Source organism: Ochlerotatus camptorhynchus, unplaced genomic scaffold (assembly GCF_037179485.1).
Source record: "Ochlerotatus camptorhynchus isolate MF236.1 unplaced genomic scaffold, CSIRO-AGI_Acam_v1.1 ptg000291l, whole genome shotgun sequence".
Taxonomy (NCBI): Eukaryota; Metazoa; Arthropoda; class Insecta; order Diptera; family Culicidae; genus Ochlerotatus; species Ochlerotatus camptorhynchus.
The window spans coordinates 1,231,900-1,254,143 of record NW_027040780.1 but is presented as its reverse complement, the minus strand read 5'-3'; the positions used below and the strand labels follow the sequence as shown (position 1 = coordinate 1,254,143).

The window sequence follows — 22,244 nt, the reverse complement described above, 5'->3', positions numbered from 1 at the left end:
TGCGGTAAGAATCCCACACACCGTGTCACCGCAACCGTGCGCCCGGTCAGCCAACAAGCAAGCGGTGACATGACGCCCTTTTTGAAGGTTTCCTCCTTGCCCAAAAAAAAACCAGCACACACACTCCAACAATAACACGAAACGATAAAACATTTTGCATATAATTTAAATTATAGATAATTCAAAACCGTCGGGTAGGTGTTTTTGGGGATATTTTTTTTTATTTGAGAATGGAGTTATCTTCAAGATCAAAGAACGGGCCAACCCATAAAGTTGTAATAATTTAAGAGCATCGTTTATTGGGTTGCATTGACTTGTAGTGAAATTAATAATTATAACCAATTAACTTACGAAATTATTTGCACTATTTTCAAATAGTCTGCGAAAATTTGTTAACTATATACTACTGAATAACGACTCAACCGGTTCATGCATTTGATTTCTGTTTTTGTTCCTGTTGCTCGGTAAACATTTTTGGTTTTTATTTTTGCGTACCTTGTACTCTTAAGTCTAACACTTTTGAACACTATTGTTTTACCTTGTCAGAGAACAAAAAAACATTGTTAGAAATCGGTTGAAAAATGTCAAAGAGAGAAAATGTTTGATTCAGTTTTTGATGCTAATAGACGTATGTTCCTCCTACTAATGCTACGAGTGGAAAAGTTTTATTGTTTGCTGTCATACCAACTGTTCGCCCCTCTTACTTCTCTACTGTCTTTTGAGTGTTCCAGTTAGGGCATTATAGTTTCGTACACATGTTTTATTCAGTTCACTACGGGAATGAAAATGACTATCTTTTAACTTATTCTTTAGTTAAGTAGATTTAACTGTAGATTTTTGTGACCGTTTCATTTTTGAGTTGTATTATGCCTACGATGTTTATTTTCTTATTTAGTTTCTTTCACTCAAAACTATTTGTGTGATATGTGAATTAAAATGTGTCTCTTATTGCTTCGATTTTGTAGTTTGGTTTATACTATATTGCTTGGTATGATTCTAAATCGACAAAAAATCTCATGTGTAGAGTTGAAAGATTGTATTAGTAGGTGAAGCATCGGTAAGAACTTTACCCTAAATTTGCATACCTAAAGGATGCGAAAATTGTGTTTCACTAGTACGGTAAACACCCAATTTGAAGCAAATTTTACTGCTCAAGCTTGAAGAAAACAAACCAGTTGGAACTAAAAACTCAATCTAACTAATAAAATCGCGTATTGTTTCAATCTCTCTCAAACTGTCCTACCGCTTATTTTACAAAGGCATCCATTCGCATTGACTATTCATTAAAGCTTTGAAATGTTTGTTGAAAGTTTTGCGCCGAAAATCTAATGTATGTCACGCCACTGACGTTTGGTTAATAATCTTAAAAACTTTGTTAATAAATTTAATATTTTAAAACCACAACATGCTTAAAATCGTTGCTCGAGTCTAACTATCGTAACGATAATTGAATTCCTGTTCCATATGTGGTTCAAAGATCAACCATAACAACAATGTTTTTACGCAATTAATTTCAACTTTATCACAAAATCTATCGCATTTGGTTGATGACCTGGACAAAATCTTCGACTTCTCAAAGAAGTCACCCACCTCACTCATGTGCACGCAGCCTTTATAGTAAATAACCCTTCACTATTAGAATGGAATCGATTTCTTTCGAATTGGACTAGAGGATCGCGAGATTGGTGTTGTTGGAACCGAAGTCGAGGTCTGCAAGTTGTGCTCCATCATAAGCTGTGCAGTGCGATAAAATTCGTGGTTCGTATCGAACAGTGCCGCCGCAAAGAACTGACTGAATAGGCGACCCATGTACTGATCCTTGTTGGCCGGCCACCAACCCTCGAGGAACCCAATGTGACCACCGCGAGCCGTTATGAGGATGGCAACGTGCGAGGATTTCTCTGCAGCCTTAATCGGGATGGCATCTAATGGCTGGAACGGATCATCGGCAGCACTCAAACACAGCAGAGGTACCTTAATTTTGTGCAATTTGTTGTGCAGCGTAGCATGTGCGTAGTAGCTATGGACATCATTGTAGCCGAAATGTTTGGACGTGAAGTGCGAATCAAACTCCTTGATGGTTTTACTCTGGAACGGAAATTGCCATTTAATTTTCGAACGGAATTAAACAATCTAACCCATTACCTGCAAAACTTGGTCCATGTCCCAGTCAAATTCATCGTTTCTCAGAATTTCGTACTGTCGGACAGTGCGACATAAGCTCCCAGCTAGATGGCGACCGAGCATACTGTTCAAATATGGCTGTTCAATGCTGTCAGAACCTGCGAATTTACGAATAGAGCATATGAGTGGATGTGCCATAGTTAAGCTATTGTTATGGTGTATCGTAAACATCGAACTCTTGACCTTAGTCTCAACGAAGACGGTTGAAAATATCACGAATGATCTATTTTGTAATTAAAAGATAAAGGATTGGTCAAAAATATTAATGGTTTTCCAATACCATCCAATAATACCATCATCATACTAGAGATAATTCAATACTTCATCATTACCAGAAACACAAGCGAAAATAAAATCCATTTTTCAATGATAAGAATTCCGCAACACTGAAGTCAAAAACCTGCTCGGCCCTGAACGAAACCGTACACACGCAATCCATCAATTTACGTCATCGGCTTCTCCGCCATCAGCCCAAAAATTAAAGCTACTGATACATACCACCGAACGGTACACCGTTAGGGTGTGTTGATCTTCCATCTAGAAATGGATGATTAGCAAACACGTGATTTCCGAAGTCTAGGGCCCAGCCAAGCGTTATCTAAGACAATTTAAAGCTTCTGCCTCCGTGAGAAGAATAAGATTGCTTCTTCCATGTCTTCCTATTCGATGTATGCGACGAACCAATTTCGGCCTCCTTCCTCCACTTACCTTTGTTCACATCCCATGGTACGGAGATAATTTTCGCTGCCGTCAGAGCGGCCTTGGCTTCGTCACAGTAGTTGGCTAAGTAGTTACCAAGGATCAATCCACCCATGGAAATTCCCGTGGCACCAATTTTAATATGAGGATTCACTTTCTTCACATGGCGGACAACCTCGGACAGATCCTCGCTATTCGATGCGCAGTATAATCGAGGGGTTTTCAGTTCTATTCCTCCCAATCCTCGGTTGTTGAATACAACCGTCCTGATGCCGCTGCGATTAGCTGCCGTTACCAAACACTTGATGTATTCGGCTTGCGATTCACCTGGATTCAAAGGACGACATAATGTACATATGATATATGACGTACGCCTTATGATAAGAAATTCAGACCTGTTAATCCCGGCAGAATAATAATCAAAGGTGAGTCACTATCACAGTTTGCTTCCATCCAATCCAGTGCCACAACACCGCCATCTTTGAGGGTGAGAACTTCTCGTCGATACTCAACGTTTGGCATTATGTTGGAGCGAATGATACTGGCAAAGACTGTCTGAGCCCGACTTTCAACACACCAGAATGTAGGCCAAAACTTCATCTCCAAGATAGGTATATTTTTACGAAGGTACTTTTTGAACGGGCCATTCGATACGGCTAGAATGGGTCGCTGGAAGTTGCAAAAAAAAGAAGATATTGCATTCATCATTACACAAGTGCAAAAATAGATAGCATCATCACATGACTAATCTCAGTAACATTACTTATACTCACCTTAACAACCTCTATGAGATAGTAAATCAAATATCCAAAGAGAAATATGGCGAATATGTGCCATCGCGGCAAGTTGGTTAGGTACGCGTACAGTTCCATAATCATCCTGGTAGCTTAGTTATGTGCCCGTTATAAATCAGCGCAAATGTTTTCCTAAATCACCGCCGAGTTGATTCTATATGCAGACTAATTTTTGAAATCCGGCCCCCTGTCCGGCTGTCCGGCAATGGTGTCTACACTCACGCGAGATTAGCTGTGGATTAGAACAAAATCATCGTTTAGTTAGTAGCACACAGATGTCATGGCTGACATGCATTTGGATAGGTTTAGTCACATTTTTATAATCGGGAATGGGCCAAAACACAAAACACCGGTTGTTCATTTTAAGTTGATTTTAATCAAACTAGGCATTACACAGAAAGTGTTCTTCATTCCTCATTAGGATACTTCTACGTCTCATTTGGGGCTCTCCGTCTGCCCTCAATTTGGTGTTCTTTGAGCACTTCCACAGTTGTTGACTGGCAATTTATAAAGCCTGTGCTATTTAGGTCTCTGGCATGTACAACCGGTACAACCCAACTAGCCATTTGAGGCTGATATACAACTATTATAAAATTCGAAAGCCTTATATTTGCCTTATATTGCTAAAATGGCAATGGGATTGAACATCAGACCCACTTGGACGAGAAGTAGTTCCATTTACCACTCGGCGCCGACCGACTAGCAAACCTCAAATCAGCCATCGGGAGCGATAAAGGCTTTACCACAGACAAACAGACATAACACTCACAATTCGTTCATCGAACATGCATTTAACAGACAATTTAAAAGTATAGTAGTTGGTAGCACCGCCACCTGTGGCGCTCATAGTCGATTCCCTTGCGTTTGACGTTTACACACTACCGCCATCTGTTCTGCGTAGTGCCCACCACAGTGTACTCAACAGATGGCGGTAATGTTTTAGTGACGATGTTTTACAGTGAGAAATATTCAATGTGTTATGTCTGTTTGTCTGTGGCTTTACGATATTATCCCGAATTCAATAACCCCCAATTCCCTTACCTCAAATTCCATTACTCCGAATGATCCATTGAAATATAAAATTTCAAATAACTGATATTAAATATTGAATTTAAACTTTTAATATTAAATTTCGAATTTGAATAGTTAATTTTGTCTTGATAAATCCGGAGAACTTCGAGATTAGGGCGTAATTGCTTTTGTAAAAAACTAACAACACAAACAGGTAGAGGAATGATTCCTCTATCATTAAATCAATGTAAATTACATTCACTGAAAAATATTAACAAGTTCTGCCCGATCTGGTTCTTCATGCATAAGAGATACAGATTTGAGCTGTAGCATTTTAGGGTGACCAGCCATATAGAACAATACGCAACAAGGGGAAGGGGACCAATGTTGGTGCTCCATGAAACATAAACAAACGTTAAACGCGTCGTTTGTCAAGTTCTGTAGAGAACACAATAAGGCATTTATTATCCGCTGCAATGCAAACGCTCACCATACCTTATGGGGAAGCACGGACATCAACAATCGTAGAGAATGCCTATTGAAGTTTCTATCGCCGAATAATATAGATATTTCCAACGGTGGAAATCTCCCAACGTTTACCAACGCAATCAGAGAAGAATTTATGGGGTTGACCCTAGGGTGCAACACATCTAAGTCTCAATTTAAGATGGTCGGAAAACTAACGTTAGAGAATCAATCTACGAAAATGCATTTCTCAGCTCTTACAACTAAATCTATCTACCTACTCACATCGTTCTCCAACTTTTTCCAGGAAATCTTCAAAATATTCATCAATCTTCTAGCTGTCTACTAAGCGAGCACGCATCTCACAGCAGCAAAGCGAAATTTTTCCTGCATCTTAGATAGAGTCCCCCCCCCCCCTTGGTTTGACCTTAGGGAAGTCGAGAAATTTTCCATGCCGAAAAGATCGTCAACCGAACCGAGAATTGAACCATAGAGGTAACTTTAAGACAAGAAGGTCCCAAAGAAACTTGCTCAACTTTTTGGCTCAGCTCTGGTACTCTCTTCGGTCCCAAGCTAATCGATGCACCTCTCTAAACATAGAAAAATCCACGAACCCCTCATTTTATCTGTCAAACTTTCATAGCGCATCAAAACAAACATAGTGTAGTACTAGAATTTCGACTAAAATGGGGTACGTTAATCGATTTGCTTGGGACCAACAGGCTAGTCAAGAAGTGAGCCAATTTAAAATCGTTAGTTTCCACGATTTCCCTAGTGACAACATCTCGCTTGTGATAATGAACTTTTGGGGTATTTCCAATACTGCATATGATGTGATAAAACCATAGAGGTAACTCTAAGACAAGAAGGTCCCGAAATAACGTGCTCAACTTTTTGGCTCAGCTCTGGTACTCTCTTCGGTCCCAAGCTAATCGATTCACCCCTCGAAACATAGGAAAATCCACTAACCCCTCATTTTATCTGTCAAACTTTCATGGCGAATCAAAACAAACATTGCGTAGTACTAGAATTTCGACTAGAATGGGGAACGTTAATCGTTTGCTTGGGACCAATAGGCTAGTCAAGTAATGGACCAATTTAAAATCGTTAGTTTCGTATTGATTGTTGATAAAACCACGGACTTTGATAATGAAAAATGTGAAAACAACATCAAGTCAGTTTGTCCCATCAAGCACAGAAATTGCATATCAGTCCCATCCTTAAATTCAATCGTTTAGAGGTGAAGCTACAGTTTTGTTTTTCGCGTTTCCATATTTTCGCTGATAAACATAACGGTGTCCGGTCATTTGGCCGAATGCCGTTTGGCCGTATGCCGTTTGACCAAATGGGTCGACTTTCCTTAAGTTAAGTCAACTCCAAACAGTATAAAAAAAATCAGTCATCTATGTCTTAACCGTTTTGAAGTCATCCTTCGAAGTTCAAATCACAGACAAACAGACGTAATTTTTTAAATATGTTTTCCTTAAAAAAGTCGTCACGAAGTTGACTGATCTCGCGAGCTATTCGCGGAAAAAGCTTGCTTAACAATGTTGCATACAAGTGTGATTTTCCGTCTAATCGTCTTGGTGTCTTCGATACACTTATAATTATGATGCTCCGAAGACACCAAAACGATTTGACGGAAACGTGTACATTTATCACACTTTTTGTATTTTTTGGGGCAGTCCAGTTTCAGTGTACGACGATTGAGAAGAAAGAGTACGTCTGTTTTTCTGTGTTCAAACGATGATTCCATGCAGTAGCTGTATTATGGCCCAAAGTACAAAGAACACTTATATGGACTGACGAAGCGTTTCTATTTTTTTTGTCTCAACAGATAATATTTGTTCATGTGGCTTGAGAAGTTTTTTCAAGACTTAGGTTTTTTGCCGGGATTGGCACTTATTTTTACTAAGATCTCAGCAAAATTTATGTTTGTTAGCCTCGGCAAAATTCCCGTTTGTTAACTGAATTAAATTTTCCACTGAGATCCAGAAAAAATAGATTGCCGAACTGCTCGGTGGTGCCCATCTCGGCAAAAAATCTAAGTGTGAGATCTCAAATTTAAATTGATTTGAAATTTAATATAATAGATATATAAATTAACTAACAAACAATCATCCTATATTGATACTAATGGAACGGGCTTGAACGATCGACTGTATCGTACACCCAACCGAGAAATGTAAGATTGTATTACAGATTTGCATGAGAATTTGCAATGTTTCGCGACATGAACAGACTCTGTAATGTGGCCGCCGGAATTTTTTTTTAATTTTTATGTTAGCAAATTTTTTGAACAAAGTTTGATTCCCCAAATGCACTGCATCTCGAAAATCATCTCATGAAGGTTTTTACCAAAACATGCTTTCTGAAAAAAAAAACTTGCTTGTACGCTGCAGTCCATTGCAAGAAAAGCCACTACATTTGTTGTATGAAACATATGCAGAGGATGTAATAAATCCAACCTTACCTTGGGTGTAAGAGAAACTTGTTTTGCGTGTATCTTATCTGGAACGGCAACGCAGTCTTCAAGGACTAAACCACAGCCGTTCAATATAAGGTTGATATTAATTATGCGGGATAATTGCAATTGTTTTAAAAGTGGCTTTCCGTTGCTCTTCAGAAACCTCGAGCGAAACATGCAACAACCTTTTCAAAAAAAGACCTAAAATCGATTTCTTTCAATTGTTTCAGGGCTGTTGTTTCAAAAATAACATGAAAAGTATCACTAATTAATGTTTGCCGCTAGGTATGGTACTGTTAGTTGGTCTTCTGTGAGACAATCTTTTTCGATTCAGTAATCATCTCCAGGTTACATGTGATTAACACTTATGTCGATGGTAAACAGTAAAACAATAATCCTTCTATACGCGCACACACACACACACACACACACACACACACACACACACACACACACACACACACACACACACACACACACACACACACACACACACACACACACACACACACACACACACACACACACACACACACACACACACACACACACACACACACACACACACACACACACACACACACACACTCACACACACACACACACACACACACACACACACACACATACACACACACACACACACACACACACACACACACACACACACACACACACACACACACACACACACACACACACACACACACACACACACACACACACACACACCAACAATAACAATGAGCGCGCAAGTGACAACAAAATATTAGGCCAATGCCAAAGATTCCCACAGCAAAGTGAGCTATTTATGACCTCATTGAATGCCAAACCTCAACACTTCTCGATGCTTCTTCTTCTACGATCATTGCCAAAAAGCTATAGCTGATTATCTCACGTTTCTTGATGCACACGCAGGGCATATTACACTTGAGAAGGAAGTATGTGATTTTATTTTAAGTCATTAAATCAATAACATCACAAAAATTGTATTATCACTTTACAAACGCAATTATGACGCTTCCTATCGATAAGAAAAACTCACTTTTCAAAGGGTTCAGATGATTCAAGCCCGACATATTGTTATGCCTCGCGATCCATACACTACTACGGTGGGTTACGTCGTCTCTCAAATAGCACTCCGTTTGCCGTATTTTTGCTTCCCGACCTCGACTTCGCGAGCTCATGAATCAGACTGAGACTCGATTGGCTGCGATTTCTATACAGAAAGAACACCGGCTCAGTAAATGTGGTAGATTACCACCTACCTATATCAGCCAGCGAGCGTGGTGTTAGTATCACGCAGCGATGAATAATACTCAAACACCGGTAAAGTGTGGATTTGTTGGAGAGGATCTCAGTAAATGGTTGTTTGTGCAGTTTCAATAAATATTTTATCTGTTAAAAATCACAAGAACTCAACATACGCTATTCAAAATTTGGTAAGTATTAAACAGCAGATAATTCTAGTGACTATTCGAGCATCCCTAATTTAGTTACATGACGTCAGACAGCTAATCAGCTGGGCAGTTTTAAATAATTTATTCTAACATTAGAATGGCATCCACCCAAAGGCGTGTACGTGTCCTAATAGAACGTGTGTTTATGAAAAAATCAATACAACACCCTTTTTGGAAAGAGCTCTGTGTACATGTTACCCATTGATCACCCTTTTCTGCGATAGACTGCACTTTACTGCATCATTAAATATGTAAGCTCGTTGGGCTTAGGCCGCCAACGACAAACACACACCGCAAACGCTATCAGTAGGTAGGTACTTACCGTCATCGTCACAATGAGTGGTACCAATACAAAATACAATAATGATCAATCTATTTACTAGCCAACTACTGGTTCGTTAGTACTGATCGCTGTCATGGCAACGTAAAAATGTTATCACCTCGAGCAGTAGAATATGCACATGTGTGTGCTCACAACAGCAAAAGAGAGCGAGCACGTTATGGGAGTAAATTCCCCGTTTGCATTGCTCAACTTGTACTTTGAACTTCGAAAATCGGCACTGACTGTGTGAAACGATGCGTGCCAGATTTCCTATATGAGAGTGAACGAGAAGGACATGTCCGGAGTGATTTTAGATTTGGGCGTAATTGCATTTGTAAACAAACACGTTAATCGTCGATTTCTCGTGAATAAAATCTCAATATCAAAAACTAAGAACACTATGAGGTAGAGGAATGATTCCTCTATCATTTGGTATAGCTTGTTTACAAGATTGAGCTTTTATTGACGAGAAATCGCTGATTGACGTGTTTGTTTACAAATGCAATTACGCCCAAATCTCAAATCACTCCGGATGTGTTTGTTTTAGAATGGAAATGAAGTACCCGTATCATGTACCATGCGACTCCATCGTGCATAATATGTAGTAGGAAAAATAGCCAGCCTTGTTTCTTCCAACAGAAGCAATACTAATGGGGTGAATTCTGTACTTGGCTTAGTAGCTACTTGTTAGCATTGACTAATGTTTCATTTTAAATCAGCTAGGTGATTGAGTCTGCTGTTAAAGTTGTTAAACCTGTGAGACTTGACCTGTCACGCACTGCAGTTGCCTGAAAAAGGCCTTAACCGTGGAATAGATTAGTTACCCCTCAGAAACATCACCTAGAAGCTTTTGATGTGTTCGACAAAGCAGATCACGGCCTTCATATTCAGATGTGGCTCCGCACTTCAACGCTACGGGACAGTGGTATGGACAATATTTGTTTTCATTGTCTAATGTTCGGATTTCACTGAATTTGATAATACAATAACAAACTAGTGACAGTTTTTTAACCACAAAAATATGGTTACATACAACCGGTCATTAGTTCTACACAGCAAAGACCACCCCATCATCATGATGGCGATCAATTATGCATCAGTGTCCCACCGGAAGCACAAGTTTTAGCTCACTTGGCAACGAACAGTTAAAGGTGGACATTGGGTTACAGTACATTGATTACTGTCCCTATTTTCCCAGGTACACTGCTAGGGAAACTGTGCAAACCTGCTCCCAGGCATCCCTGGCATCCATTTGGCACCGGCGGACAAGTGAAACTGCGACATTTGGTGATGTATTATGGCACAATGGGCTCATCGAGATTTCGTTATTTTAATAAACTTATTATTTTTCTATTGTTTTCTACAGTAAGGCTCAACTGTCTAAATAAAAACTCTACGGAGCCAAGGTAAGGGCAAGGTAGATCGACAGGGGTGACCTGCAGACCCTCCACAGACGACGTGGCTAGTGACTTGCAGACTTGCAGCTATGGATCGCGTGGAATGGAGACGACTTCTTGGTACAACACAGGACAACCCGTCCTTACCTTGAATCTGGTGGTGGTGGCAACGAACAGAACAATTTAACAATTAGTTTCTTTAATTTTCGGTTATGTCAGTTCCTACCCATAGACTTCCACCTCAGATTTTAAAGTCAAGATTTAAATTAAAATAATAACTTCACTGTTTAATACTAATACCACAGACAGACATACAAATTAGTACCGTTGTACTCCTTTAATCTAGTACCTCAAAACGTACAATTTGTGGTACTAGCTTAAAGCAGTACAACGGTAGTACAACAGTGAACTTTGTATGTCTGTACAAGGTATAAGCTAACAAATTGATAGCTCGCTTCCATACAAAGTCTCATAGAGGGGCGCTATGATGGTGATTTTTACTAATCTAATCGAAATTATTTAACATAATTCCACTGCTCCTAAATTGATGAAATTTTGGATTTTAGTTCCATTTTCAATGCAGATTACGAATTTACATTATCCTCAATACCCTTAAAGAACCCAATTGCAAAATTAGGAGTTCGCGGTAATGGACGGATTTTTTTCGAAATTACAAGAATCATATGAGTTTAGCTATGAAAACAGCTACATTACAAGGGATTCAACCATAGAGGTAACTCTAAGACCACTGGGTCCCGAAGAAAATCATTATTATTTTTGGCTCACTCAGTACCAGAATAACGGTCCCAAGCAGTCCCAAGCTATTTCACTCACCCCTGCATGTTCTGCATGAATCCACACACCCCTGATGTTATCTGTCAAACTTTCATAGCGAATCAAAACAAACATAGTGTAGTAATAGAATTTCAACTAGAATAGGGTACGTTAATCGTTTGCTTGGGACCAATAGGCTACTAAAGTGGTGAGCCAATTTAAAATCGTTAGTTTCGTATTGATTGTTGATTCACCTCTGCACACCTTAATCTGTGCGGAACGATTTAGCTGTGCCAAGCGCTATTCCGAAAGTAGACTGAAGTGTGCCAATATCCCATGAGTTTGGCAACTCTGAAGTTATAATGACATTTGTGATTGTGTTTAAATTTGCATTTTCGAAGCGGAAGCTAAAAGAGGTACAGTACTTGTTCGTTAACCGGGCTAAAAGCACAGTCTAGTTAGCGAATTCCGATCGCTAACTGGGCTGCTTGTCAAACGTCAAAAAATGGATTGTTTGGTCGACATTAAAAAAAAATCACGTGCATTGAATTGAAGCAGTGTAAAGTTTGTTATTGCTATTTTCACAGCATTCATACTCGCAAATTTAAAAATGCTTAACGCTTTCGCTAAAAACACTTTCAAGTCTAGATTTCATTGTGAAATGAAAATATTTTCAAATTTATTTATATTAGCACTTAAATTTCTATTCGAATGCCCGTCACCAATTATGAAATGTCAAACTAAATGTGACGTCTATTATTTACGTATATCTGCTTTTTAACTGGGCTACAGCCCAGTTAACGAACGCCCAGTTGAAAAGCAGCCAAGTTAAAGAACGCCCAGTTAGCGAACAAGTACTGTACTGGAAGTTATAAAAATTATACGGTGTTCAAGCAAACTTGACCGTTTTACAAGATTCTTACTTGATGTCTATTTGAATTGCTGATTCTTTGCAGGTGTGCCAGCGTTATTTGAAATTCTCTACAACTAAAGTAAACAAAGCACTCGAATGCGTCGAGTACCTAGATCGGACTCAGAGCCATCCCTGTAAGAAGATAGCACGTAATCTCTGGATGAACCGGGTTGGAATCTGGAAAACTGTGTTGCACAATTATTAACTGCTTGCTTACCCATAATTTAGTCTACAATCTAGTCACCGACAAACCGACATGAATGATCATACAAATTACATAGAAATTTCTGATCAAAGCACAAAACTGACATCTGCCGCCGTGTTTGTGGAACATATTTATCCTAGCCTCGAACACGCGTACAAAATTGATGAGTTGGTTCGTGTCTAATCTATTTCGGACAAATTATTTTTATCTAGATAAAACATTTCTATGGCTTTGACAAATGGGATCGCTGCACATTTTAATCGGCCGTTATAGATTTTCGAGCGAAAGTTAAGTTTAAGTTTCATGTCGGTTTGTCGGTGGTTCGACTGTATGCCTCACTCTGTGGTTGTAGTTGGTTCATCTTGCTAAGCAACAAATGGCTTAAAGTCATCAAACGGGAAACGCTGAGCGCACCCAAACTCACTCTGCAGCGAGCAAAATGTTCTAAATTCAGCAAGGCTTTACAGTTGACCGATCGGTAGGCCAGCCATCGCACTGGGGCCTCTTACGATGAACAAGTTGAACTAGTGAGCTGACTTTCCGTGCAAATCAAATGGAGAGTCAACTCACATGAGGTGACTATTTTCCCCTCACTAGTGACAGAGAGTCACACGATTTCCATAATAGGCAAGAATATCTGAAGAAAAACTCAGAGGAAAACAAGAGAAATCCCATACCGGAAGATCCTCGGCATAACCGATATTCGAACCTGGCCGAAAATCCATATGGTAATATTTTTGTCTTTATTGATTATTCGATGCTGGGTCATTAAGCCGAAGTACGTTAGGCTGATGTACATTTATCAGTTATTCTACATAACAAACTTGTGTATGCCCAAGTAACAATTTCCAGTTGAAGAAACGCTTTCGTTTTGATTTTGTTCAGCTGCATGTTGAATAATAATTGCACAATGTGTTCACCACAACTTTTATAAAACCCTTGTTTACACTGGTTTGGAGAACCTATACAACTGCAACACAAAGGTGTTGTCTAACGTATTCAGTAAAACGTTTACCCAAAATCAATTTCTTGTTGAAGAAATGCTTCCATTGTGATTTTATTCAACTGCATGCTGAATAATAACTGTACAATTTCTTTATTACAACTTCTGTAAAACTCTTGTTTACACTGGTTTGGAGAACCTGTTCAACTACAGCATTATATGTATACGCGGTATAGGAGTAGAAGCAACTTTTATATAACGTTTATAGATACATATTTAAACTTAAGCTTTATTATTTTGGTGAAAGCTCTAATACAACGTTTGTAGACACTTCTTGACAGCTGCTTTGAAATTTAGTAGAGAGTAAACCTGAGAGGCGTTTGTTGCACTCTTTTATGACTCCTAAATAATCATTGTACAGCAAGCGGTGAAAAGCGTTTATAGCACTTTTCAATGACTAGAAGCAACTTTTATACAACGTTTATAGATACATATTTAAACTCAAGCTTTATTATTTTGGTGAAAGCTCTAATACAACGTTTGTAGACACCTCCTAACAGCTGCTTCGAAATGTATTAGAGATTGAACCTGAGAGGCGTTTGTTACACTCTTTTATGACTCCTAAATAATCACTATACAGCAAGCGGTGAAAAGCGTTTATAGCACTTTTTAAGGACTCCTTAATAACCGTTGTGTAAGTACTCACAATATTCACAGATTAAAATTAGTTTAACAATTGTCGTGGTACGCCAAAATAATTGCTTGTACAGTTTTTATTAATTTAATTTATTTGTGCACATTGAAAAAATATGTAATTATGCCATAATTCACATTCTGTGATCATGGAGGAAGTAGTAACAAGCATCTGTTTAATGATATTTGATTGATATTCTTTCAATTAATCTCTCTAATCATTAATTGAGAGAATTTATCTAGAAATGTTATCGTTGATTATATGATATATGTCTTAAATTAATGTTTGCATTTATTAATAACACCTATATATAATTTACCTCTAGTCCACCGAGGGTTTCTCGAAGCAAGATTCGAACTCATGATCCCGGATTGCCAGCCGCTTCTGTTTCCATTTGCTCTATTCTTGAATACATATTCTGATCATATGAGAGAAGTATATGAAGCTCATCTTGAGTGAATTCTCTTGCAGTCGAATAATCATTGCCTTATGGTCATATAAACGTGCCTATCACTTGTGCTATTTTTAGCAACAAAATTGTGGTTGGTGGTTGGTCGAACGTAAACAATCATTTAACAGTGCTCCAAGCAGTTTTTGAAGCTTTTAATCAAATGGCAATACAACTACATTCTTGTACAACTCTGGAAGCTATTATTCAACGTTTGATCAACTCAGGTGTGTTATAAGAGCTCCCAATGGTTTGTTTTGATGCGTTTATTCCACGTTCTATATAGCTCTTGTCAATCGGTTTGACTAAGGTGCTATAAAAGTTCTCGTAGGTCTTATAAAGCATATAGGTAAACCGAACGTAAACAATCATTTAAGAGTGCTCCAAGCAGCTTTTGAAGCGTTTAACCAAAAAGGCAATACAACTACATTCTTGTACAACTCTGGAAGCTATTATTCAACGTTTGATCAACTCAGGTGTTTTATAAGAGCTCCCAATTGTTTGTTTTGATGCGTTTATTCCACATCCTATATGGCTCCTGTCAAACAGTTTAACCGAACGTAAACAATCATTTAAGAGTGCTCCAACAGCTTTTAAAACTTTTAATCAAATGGCAATACAACTACATTCTTGTTCAACTCTGGAAGCTATTATTCAACTTTTGATCAACTCAGGTGTTTTATAAGAGCTCTCAATTGTTTGTTGGGTGTAGCTTGACTCTTATAGCATATCCTGCCCTATCCTTTGTTCCAAATGTAAATTTGACCATCGCAGGATGCAGTATATTTGTCCGGCCGTTCCCGTTTCGGTTATGGCTTTGTTGTAGAAACATCTCCACTTGTAAGAAATGAAATTAACTGCAATGAAAAGCATTATTTTCAAGGGCTGTTTGGAAGAAAGAATCAAATCTACTTACAGACACTCTTTCCAGAAGTCTGCTCGACAACCGTTGAATACAGACTACTTCAACATTTCTTCTGCAGCCAGCAAAATTTAGTCACCGTTCAGAGGAGTTTCATCCCTACTGTTAAACAGATGATCCAGTTTGGTTTTTGAACTCCTTGATCCAACCTGTTTACATCAAAGGCAAACTTAACGATTCCACCGATTGCATTTGAGCAACACTCGTTGGAGGTAGCTCGTTACGACCATCTTGACAAAACCACAAGCCGCAGGTGTGAAAATCCTTCCAAATTTTCGAAATGTGGCATGTCACAATTCGCGAACATACCTATAGGTCTTCACATTGGAGTAAACAAAGTGTTCATCCTTAGCAACAATTGGAAAAATGTCAACGCTCGGCAGTGATGCTATTTTATATTATATTTTATGTGTTCTACTTGTCAACGTGCCAAATAGTGTGCCATGCTGTGTTTCGACACAGTGTGGAAGTTTAGTATGTGAATAATAACGATGCAGTCCAGATCTCTCCACTGAATATATTACTAGTTGTTTCTGATTGTTATTTCCGGCAAAAATTTAACTTTTTCTTCGTATAAACTCCAAACTATTCATAAATACATACAGCAAAGAGTATACAGATTTGAACTTAATTAATAGTACTATCCCCTACGAAATCCGGCAAGTTGCTTCCATCTCAGTAGACCGCGCACAAATGCCTTCACAAAATTGGCATTCTCGCACCAGTTATAGCACTTCTTCAAACTTACTCCAGTTGTGGCAAGTACCATTGATATGTGATTTAAACGGTTAGGCCTAACAACTGTGTGTAAATGTTTCCAACCAAGTGGCTCTGCAGGTAGACAATGTTGCCTGCTGAGCAGTTAATGGAGCATGTCAAAAGAATATCACCTTCCTAATTAATTAATAACTAATTATCCTGACGTTCAATTCAAATGCGGTGTTCTGCGGGGGCCTCCCTAAGGTCATTCGGTAAAGGCGCAGCTACAAAGCAACACCATGCTGGAGGTGGCTTGGTTCGATTCCCGATCCGGTCTAGACATTTTTCGGATTGGAAAATGTCTCGACTTCCCTGGGCATAGAAGTATGGTTGAACTTGCACACAATTATACTAATGGAAATATGGTACAAGCATCAAAAGCTCTCAATTAATAACTGTGGAAGTGCATCTAGGACACTAAGTTGAGAGCATCTGCTATTTTTCCACTGACATTATTTCCCTTCCCATGATAGATGTGGAGATGCAGAGTTATTTTGGTCTCTAGTAGAAACGTCTGCGTCTGCCATAATAACAATCTTTCTCCGATGACTGTAAGGAAGTAGCCGCTGTCGTTATTGGTCTTTAAAATACTACACACTTAAATTTTATTGCCGAGATTGGCACCGCTGACTAGCTCGGCATTTTGTTTTGCTGGGTCTCAGTGGAAAACATGCCGAGATTCAGCTAACAAACGAGAATTTCGCTGACATCTCAGCTAAAAAAATAGCAAATTTGCTGAGATTTCAGTGAAAAATAAATACCGACCTGATCAGCGGTGCTGATTTTTACCGAGCTAGATTGAGTGTGTAAAGTTTGCACTCTGAGAATGGAGTGCCAATCCCAAGTCCCATTAATTTGGTTGTTTGAGCAAATTTCGCTGGATATGGTCATTCGCGAAGTAGCAACTACGATTTGTACGGTCTTCAAGCTCATGCTCAATTAACTGACATAATACCGAGCGTAAAGTGCTTGAGCACACATTTTGCAGGTTTCTTCACACCTCACACTTAATCTAGCTCGGTAAAATCTTCAACAGCCGATTACCTCGGCATTTGCTTTTGCTGATATCTCTGTAAAATATCTGTTTGTTAGCTGATATCTCAGCAAAATGTTATTTGTTAGCTGAGTCTAGGCAATTGTTTTACTGAATCTCAGCAAAATAAATTGCAGAACTGCTCGGCTGTTGGAATCTCGGCGAAATAATTTAAGTGTGTACGACTGTTAAAGGCACATCTGATCAAGGGGTCCTCCGTCCATAAATTAAATTCCATTGATCGCTACATAAAAAAAATCTGTTTTCTCTTTTTCATTGTGATATGTAGAACTTTTGAAAGAAGCCCCTTTCAAATCGATTTGAATGTCTTGAAGACGGTAGTAAGTAATTTTGTCAAAATCACGGTACACTGTTTTGTATTGATAGTCAAGTATAGGTTAATAACTGGTTTCTGCAAAATAGTATTCCTAATAGGTGTGTTCCCGTACTTGCTTTTTTGCTTTTGCTGTAAATTGCTATAATAAAATCATATGATGGTACGGGAACATAATTATGAATTTTGCTGTACACAATCTTCCAGAAAAGCAAGTACGGGATTAAACCGAGGGGGGCGACTCTATCTACAATGCAGGAAAAATTGTGTTTTACTATGGTTAGCTGCACGCACGCTGAGTAGATAGAAAGAAGATTGATGAGATTTTTCGAAGATCGATTCGCTAGTGTGAGATTTGTTGAGCATCTAGAATTGAGATTTAGATGTGTCGCCCCTCGGATCAAACCTAGTATTACAACCAAACTTATTGCTTAGAGCCATAAGGCACAATGGGTGGCTACTGTATACTGCCTTAACTAACTACTGCAAATGTATGTGTAACTGTAAACTGCAGAATGCAAGAACTCGATGAAAAACATACTGTAGTGGCGAAATAACTTTTTGCAGGATCCATATGTTCCTACTAAAACTTCACATGGTGACGTTCATATAATGGTGAAAATCTAAAATCATAAAATTAGTCTTTCGACAGCTACATTGTAAAATCTGTAAATGCAATGATTTATTACAAACCCTGCATATCTCTTTTATTCAACACAGCATAACTTATTTATATTTCAGAATGCCACGACTGTTACCTACGAATCTTAACCCTTAAAAAAAGTCTATTGTTTCTAGATTGGCTTTCACACCCAAGCATGTAACATCATAATATACACACAATGACTCAGCAAGGAGGAGAATGTGGAGGTGAAAATGCCAAATTTAGATCTATTTCTCTTTTGACTATTTCGGCATCGCATAAATATTCATTTTGCATGCTGTGCTAATATCAAATCCATTGCTTGCAAAAAAAGAAAACCTAATGAAAAAGTTCGGCGAAAATGACAGATCAATATGACCTTTCAAAAAGCGTGCGAAAATCCGAGTGTAATCGAATTGTCATAAAACGGAATTCCATTTCCATTTTTCAACAATAAATGCAGTTTGACGAAGAATAAACTCCGCAGACTGAGTTTCTCATCGTCATCACGTACATATTAACACATCGTAAAGCACACCAAATCCTGCCAAAACTACTACCCATGTAGCGTAAAATATCTTTAGGGAACAATTTAGTGTAGGTCATCGCCGCAGAGGAACGATTAAATAAATTTTACAGCTATACCTTTCTCCTGCCGTCCCGAGTCGCCGTCGTGTGCTATCCTTGTCAATCCGAGTCGATAAAGATTATGAAACATGTAACATCCAAATCAGGATCGCCCGCAACGCTACTCAATCAGGAGCTTTAGAACACAAATAATTTTCTTCTCACTAGGAACATCAAAATTGAACAAAATGAATTTTTCAAATAATCCTTCCTTAATCTGCAATGGTCTACTAAAGAACACACTTATTCGCCACTCTGAGCCCGTGCGGCCGTTTTCCGCCTACCACCCGGCGTCCCGTTTCTACCACAGCATTCACAGGCAACCGAAGCAGCAAAAAACCATACACAGGAAGCGACTACACGACGACACTCACTAAGCCAACATCTCGAACTGAACGCTCACACAGGACTGAGGCAGCCCCGACAGGACGCGAATGCTTTCTCAATCACACATGTACCGCATTATGCTGCAAGAGCACAAATCCCGCTCCTATCAGCGACATACGGGTGGAAAAGCAAATCGATCCTCCCAACCACCCACCCGCGGTTCCACCTCGCCGGGAGATACGAAGATTTTCATGAATGAAAATCACGTGCTTGCTTCGTTACCTCGCAGCCGGCACCAGTGAGTGAAAGTGATGCAACGAGTGGGAAATGTGCTATCCTTTTACCAAAAAAAAAATGTCGTGCGCAATTTGAACTATACAGCTGGTGACATTTAGGTGCCTACTCGAAGTGCGGTGGGATTTTATTCGACAGGGACGTCCACAAATGGAGACTCGTGCATGGCTGCATACCACAATGATTATGGTACATTACCCCGAATGGTGTTACTTCGAATGCCATTTAATATGACCAAATGTTGCCAGTTGATGGCAAACATTAGCGGATTAGCGAGTCGATTTTCTTAGATCTTAGTCGGATTAGCGAGCCGAATTTATCTTTTAATAATAACTCGGCTGGATTAATATTTATCGGTGCGTTTGATGTTGAATTAGGTTCAGTGAACTGTGGCAATGCGAAGAGCAAATCTATGAAGAGAATTGTAACAAGATGTGTAAGTCCCCTTTATTCTGCGCCGCGAGTGAGGTGAGGTGATTCGCTGTCACTAGTGAGGTGACACAAGTCACCGCGAGTGAGGTGACTCACCATTTGATTTGTACGGAGAGTCACCTCACTCGCGGTGACTTGTGTCACCTCACTAGTGACAGCGATTCACCTCACCTCACTCGCGGCGCAGAATAAGGGGGAGTGTTGCGTCCAAGATTGGTGAGATTTATCGCGTGTAGTTTTTGTATATTTCGCCAGTGAGCATGCATATATAAGGGCGTAAACGCGATCATCTATGTGTGTAATTAATCATGTTTTGTTGTTTTTGACATCATCCACACCCAGAGGGCCAGTCACTTTCGAATGTATGGGAATGGTAGGAAACCATTTAGAAATACATGAAAATTTTCAGTTTTTATTCATTATCGTCTTTATGGGCAGTTTTAGATGCACAAAAATTGCACGAGTACATTACTATGGTGATAGGGTACCCGAGCAAAGTCGGTCAACAAAATGAAAGCAAATCGATATTAAAGTTTGCAGTGCCTATCATAATGAAAACTCATTTTGATTTCAATTGTCGCGACAGAAGTCTGATTTCATATTGTGCTTTCATTATGCAGTCAAGACATTTTAAATCAAAGCAACTTAACTTGAAGTTCTGCTGTTAATTTCTTGTTTAAAATTTGATTCAAGTTCATCTGTCGTTTATTTGTTTTGTTTAACACATTTTAAGTCATGCGTGACTAAACCGAGATGAGATTTGAGATCAAGTCTTTCAGCTAAACCTTATGAATGCAAAATCAGCAATTAAATTGATTTCATTGAAAACAGGATTAGTTTTCCGTTTGATTCAACAGTGTAAAATGTTGCTCTCATTTTTGCTGCGTTAACCGTTAAGTCAACCAAAATGAAATCAAATGGAGTATTCAAAATAAGTTACATCATAACAGCAAATTCTGATTTCAATTTGATCTCTAACTTTGCTCGGGTAAACACTCGTTTATTTGTTTCCTTCTGTGCAAACATGTTTAGTCACAAATCGTGGATTTTCTAATATTCTCCATACTGCAAAAATGATTTTCCTAACACTGAAGGGGCGACATCTCTCGGATCTTCAGTATAGCTACTACAGGCTACTACTCAAATCATTTATAAGCGCGTTTTCCCTTATTAAAAAGTGTGATAAAACTGCAAGTTTACGTCTAATCGTCTTGGTGTTTTGGGTGCACTTATTCCATAGAGGTAACTCCATAGAGGTAACTCTAAGACCACTGGGTCCCGAAGAAAATCATTATTATTTTTGGCTCACTCAGTACCAGAACAACGGTCCCAAGCAGTCCCAAGCTATTTCACTCACCCCTGCATGTTCTGCATGAATCCACACACCCCTGATGTTATCTGTCAAACTTTCATAGCGAATCAAAACAAACATTGTGTAGTACTAGAATTTCGACTAGAATGGGGTACGTTAATCGTTTGCTTGGGACCAATCTCGGGACCAATAGGCTAGTCAAGCAGTGAGCCAATTTAAAATCGTTAGTTTCGTATTGATTGTTGCTTATTCCTTATGATGCAAGCAATAAGTGCTCCAAAGACATCAAAACGCCATTTCGAATTCTCCATCGCGCCCACAAAACCTCGCGGTTTTATCAACAATCAATACGAAACTAACGATTTTAAATTGGCTCACTACTTGACTAGCCTATTGGTCCCAAGCAAACGATTAACGTTCCCCATTCTAGTCGAAATTCTAGTACTACGCAATGTTTGTTTTGATTCGCCATGAAAGTTTGACAGATAAAATGAGGGGTTAGTGGATTTTCCTATGTTTCGAGGGGTGAATCGATTAGCTTGGGACCGAAGAGAGTACCAGAACTGAGCCAAAAAGTTGAGCACGTTATTTCGGGACCTTCTTGTCTTAGAGTTACCTCTATGGTTTTATAGCATAGAGGTAACTCTAAGACAAGAAGGTCCCGAAGAAACGAGCTCAACTTTTTGGCTCAGCTCTGGTACTATCATAGAGATAACTCTAAGACAAGTAGGTCCCGAAGAAACGTGCTCAACTTTTTGGCTCACCTCTGGTACTATCTTCGGTCC

At 39.0% G+C, this 22,244-nt stretch overlaps 1 protein-coding gene across 2 annotated transcripts; it reads right to left on the bottom strand.

Moving 5' to 3' along the window:
- Positions 1-273: 273 nt before the first annotated feature.
- Positions 274-19,508, bottom strand: Hydr1 (phospholipase Hydr1). 2 transcript variants are annotated; one of them, XM_065228452.1, is made up of 6 exons: positions 19,113-19,508; positions 3,657-3,909; positions 3,279-3,552; positions 2,893-3,210; positions 2,146-2,282; positions 274-2,088 (listed from the first exon to the last, which is right to left on the bottom strand). In XM_065228452.1, the coding sequence occupies exons 2-6, from the start codon at positions 3,759-3,761 to the stop codon at positions 1,636-1,638; spliced, it is 1,287 nt and encodes a 428-aa protein (XP_065084524.1). In that variant the 5' UTR covers positions 3,762-3,909; positions 19,113-19,508; the 3' UTR covers positions 274-1,635. The 2 variants fall into 2 exon arrangements, with proteins under 2 accessions (XP_065084524.1, XP_065084525.1); XM_065228453.1 differs by lacking the exon at positions 19,113-19,508 and adding an exon at positions 8,666-8,816.
- Between the last annotated feature and the right edge of the window lie 2,736 nt (positions 19,509-22,244).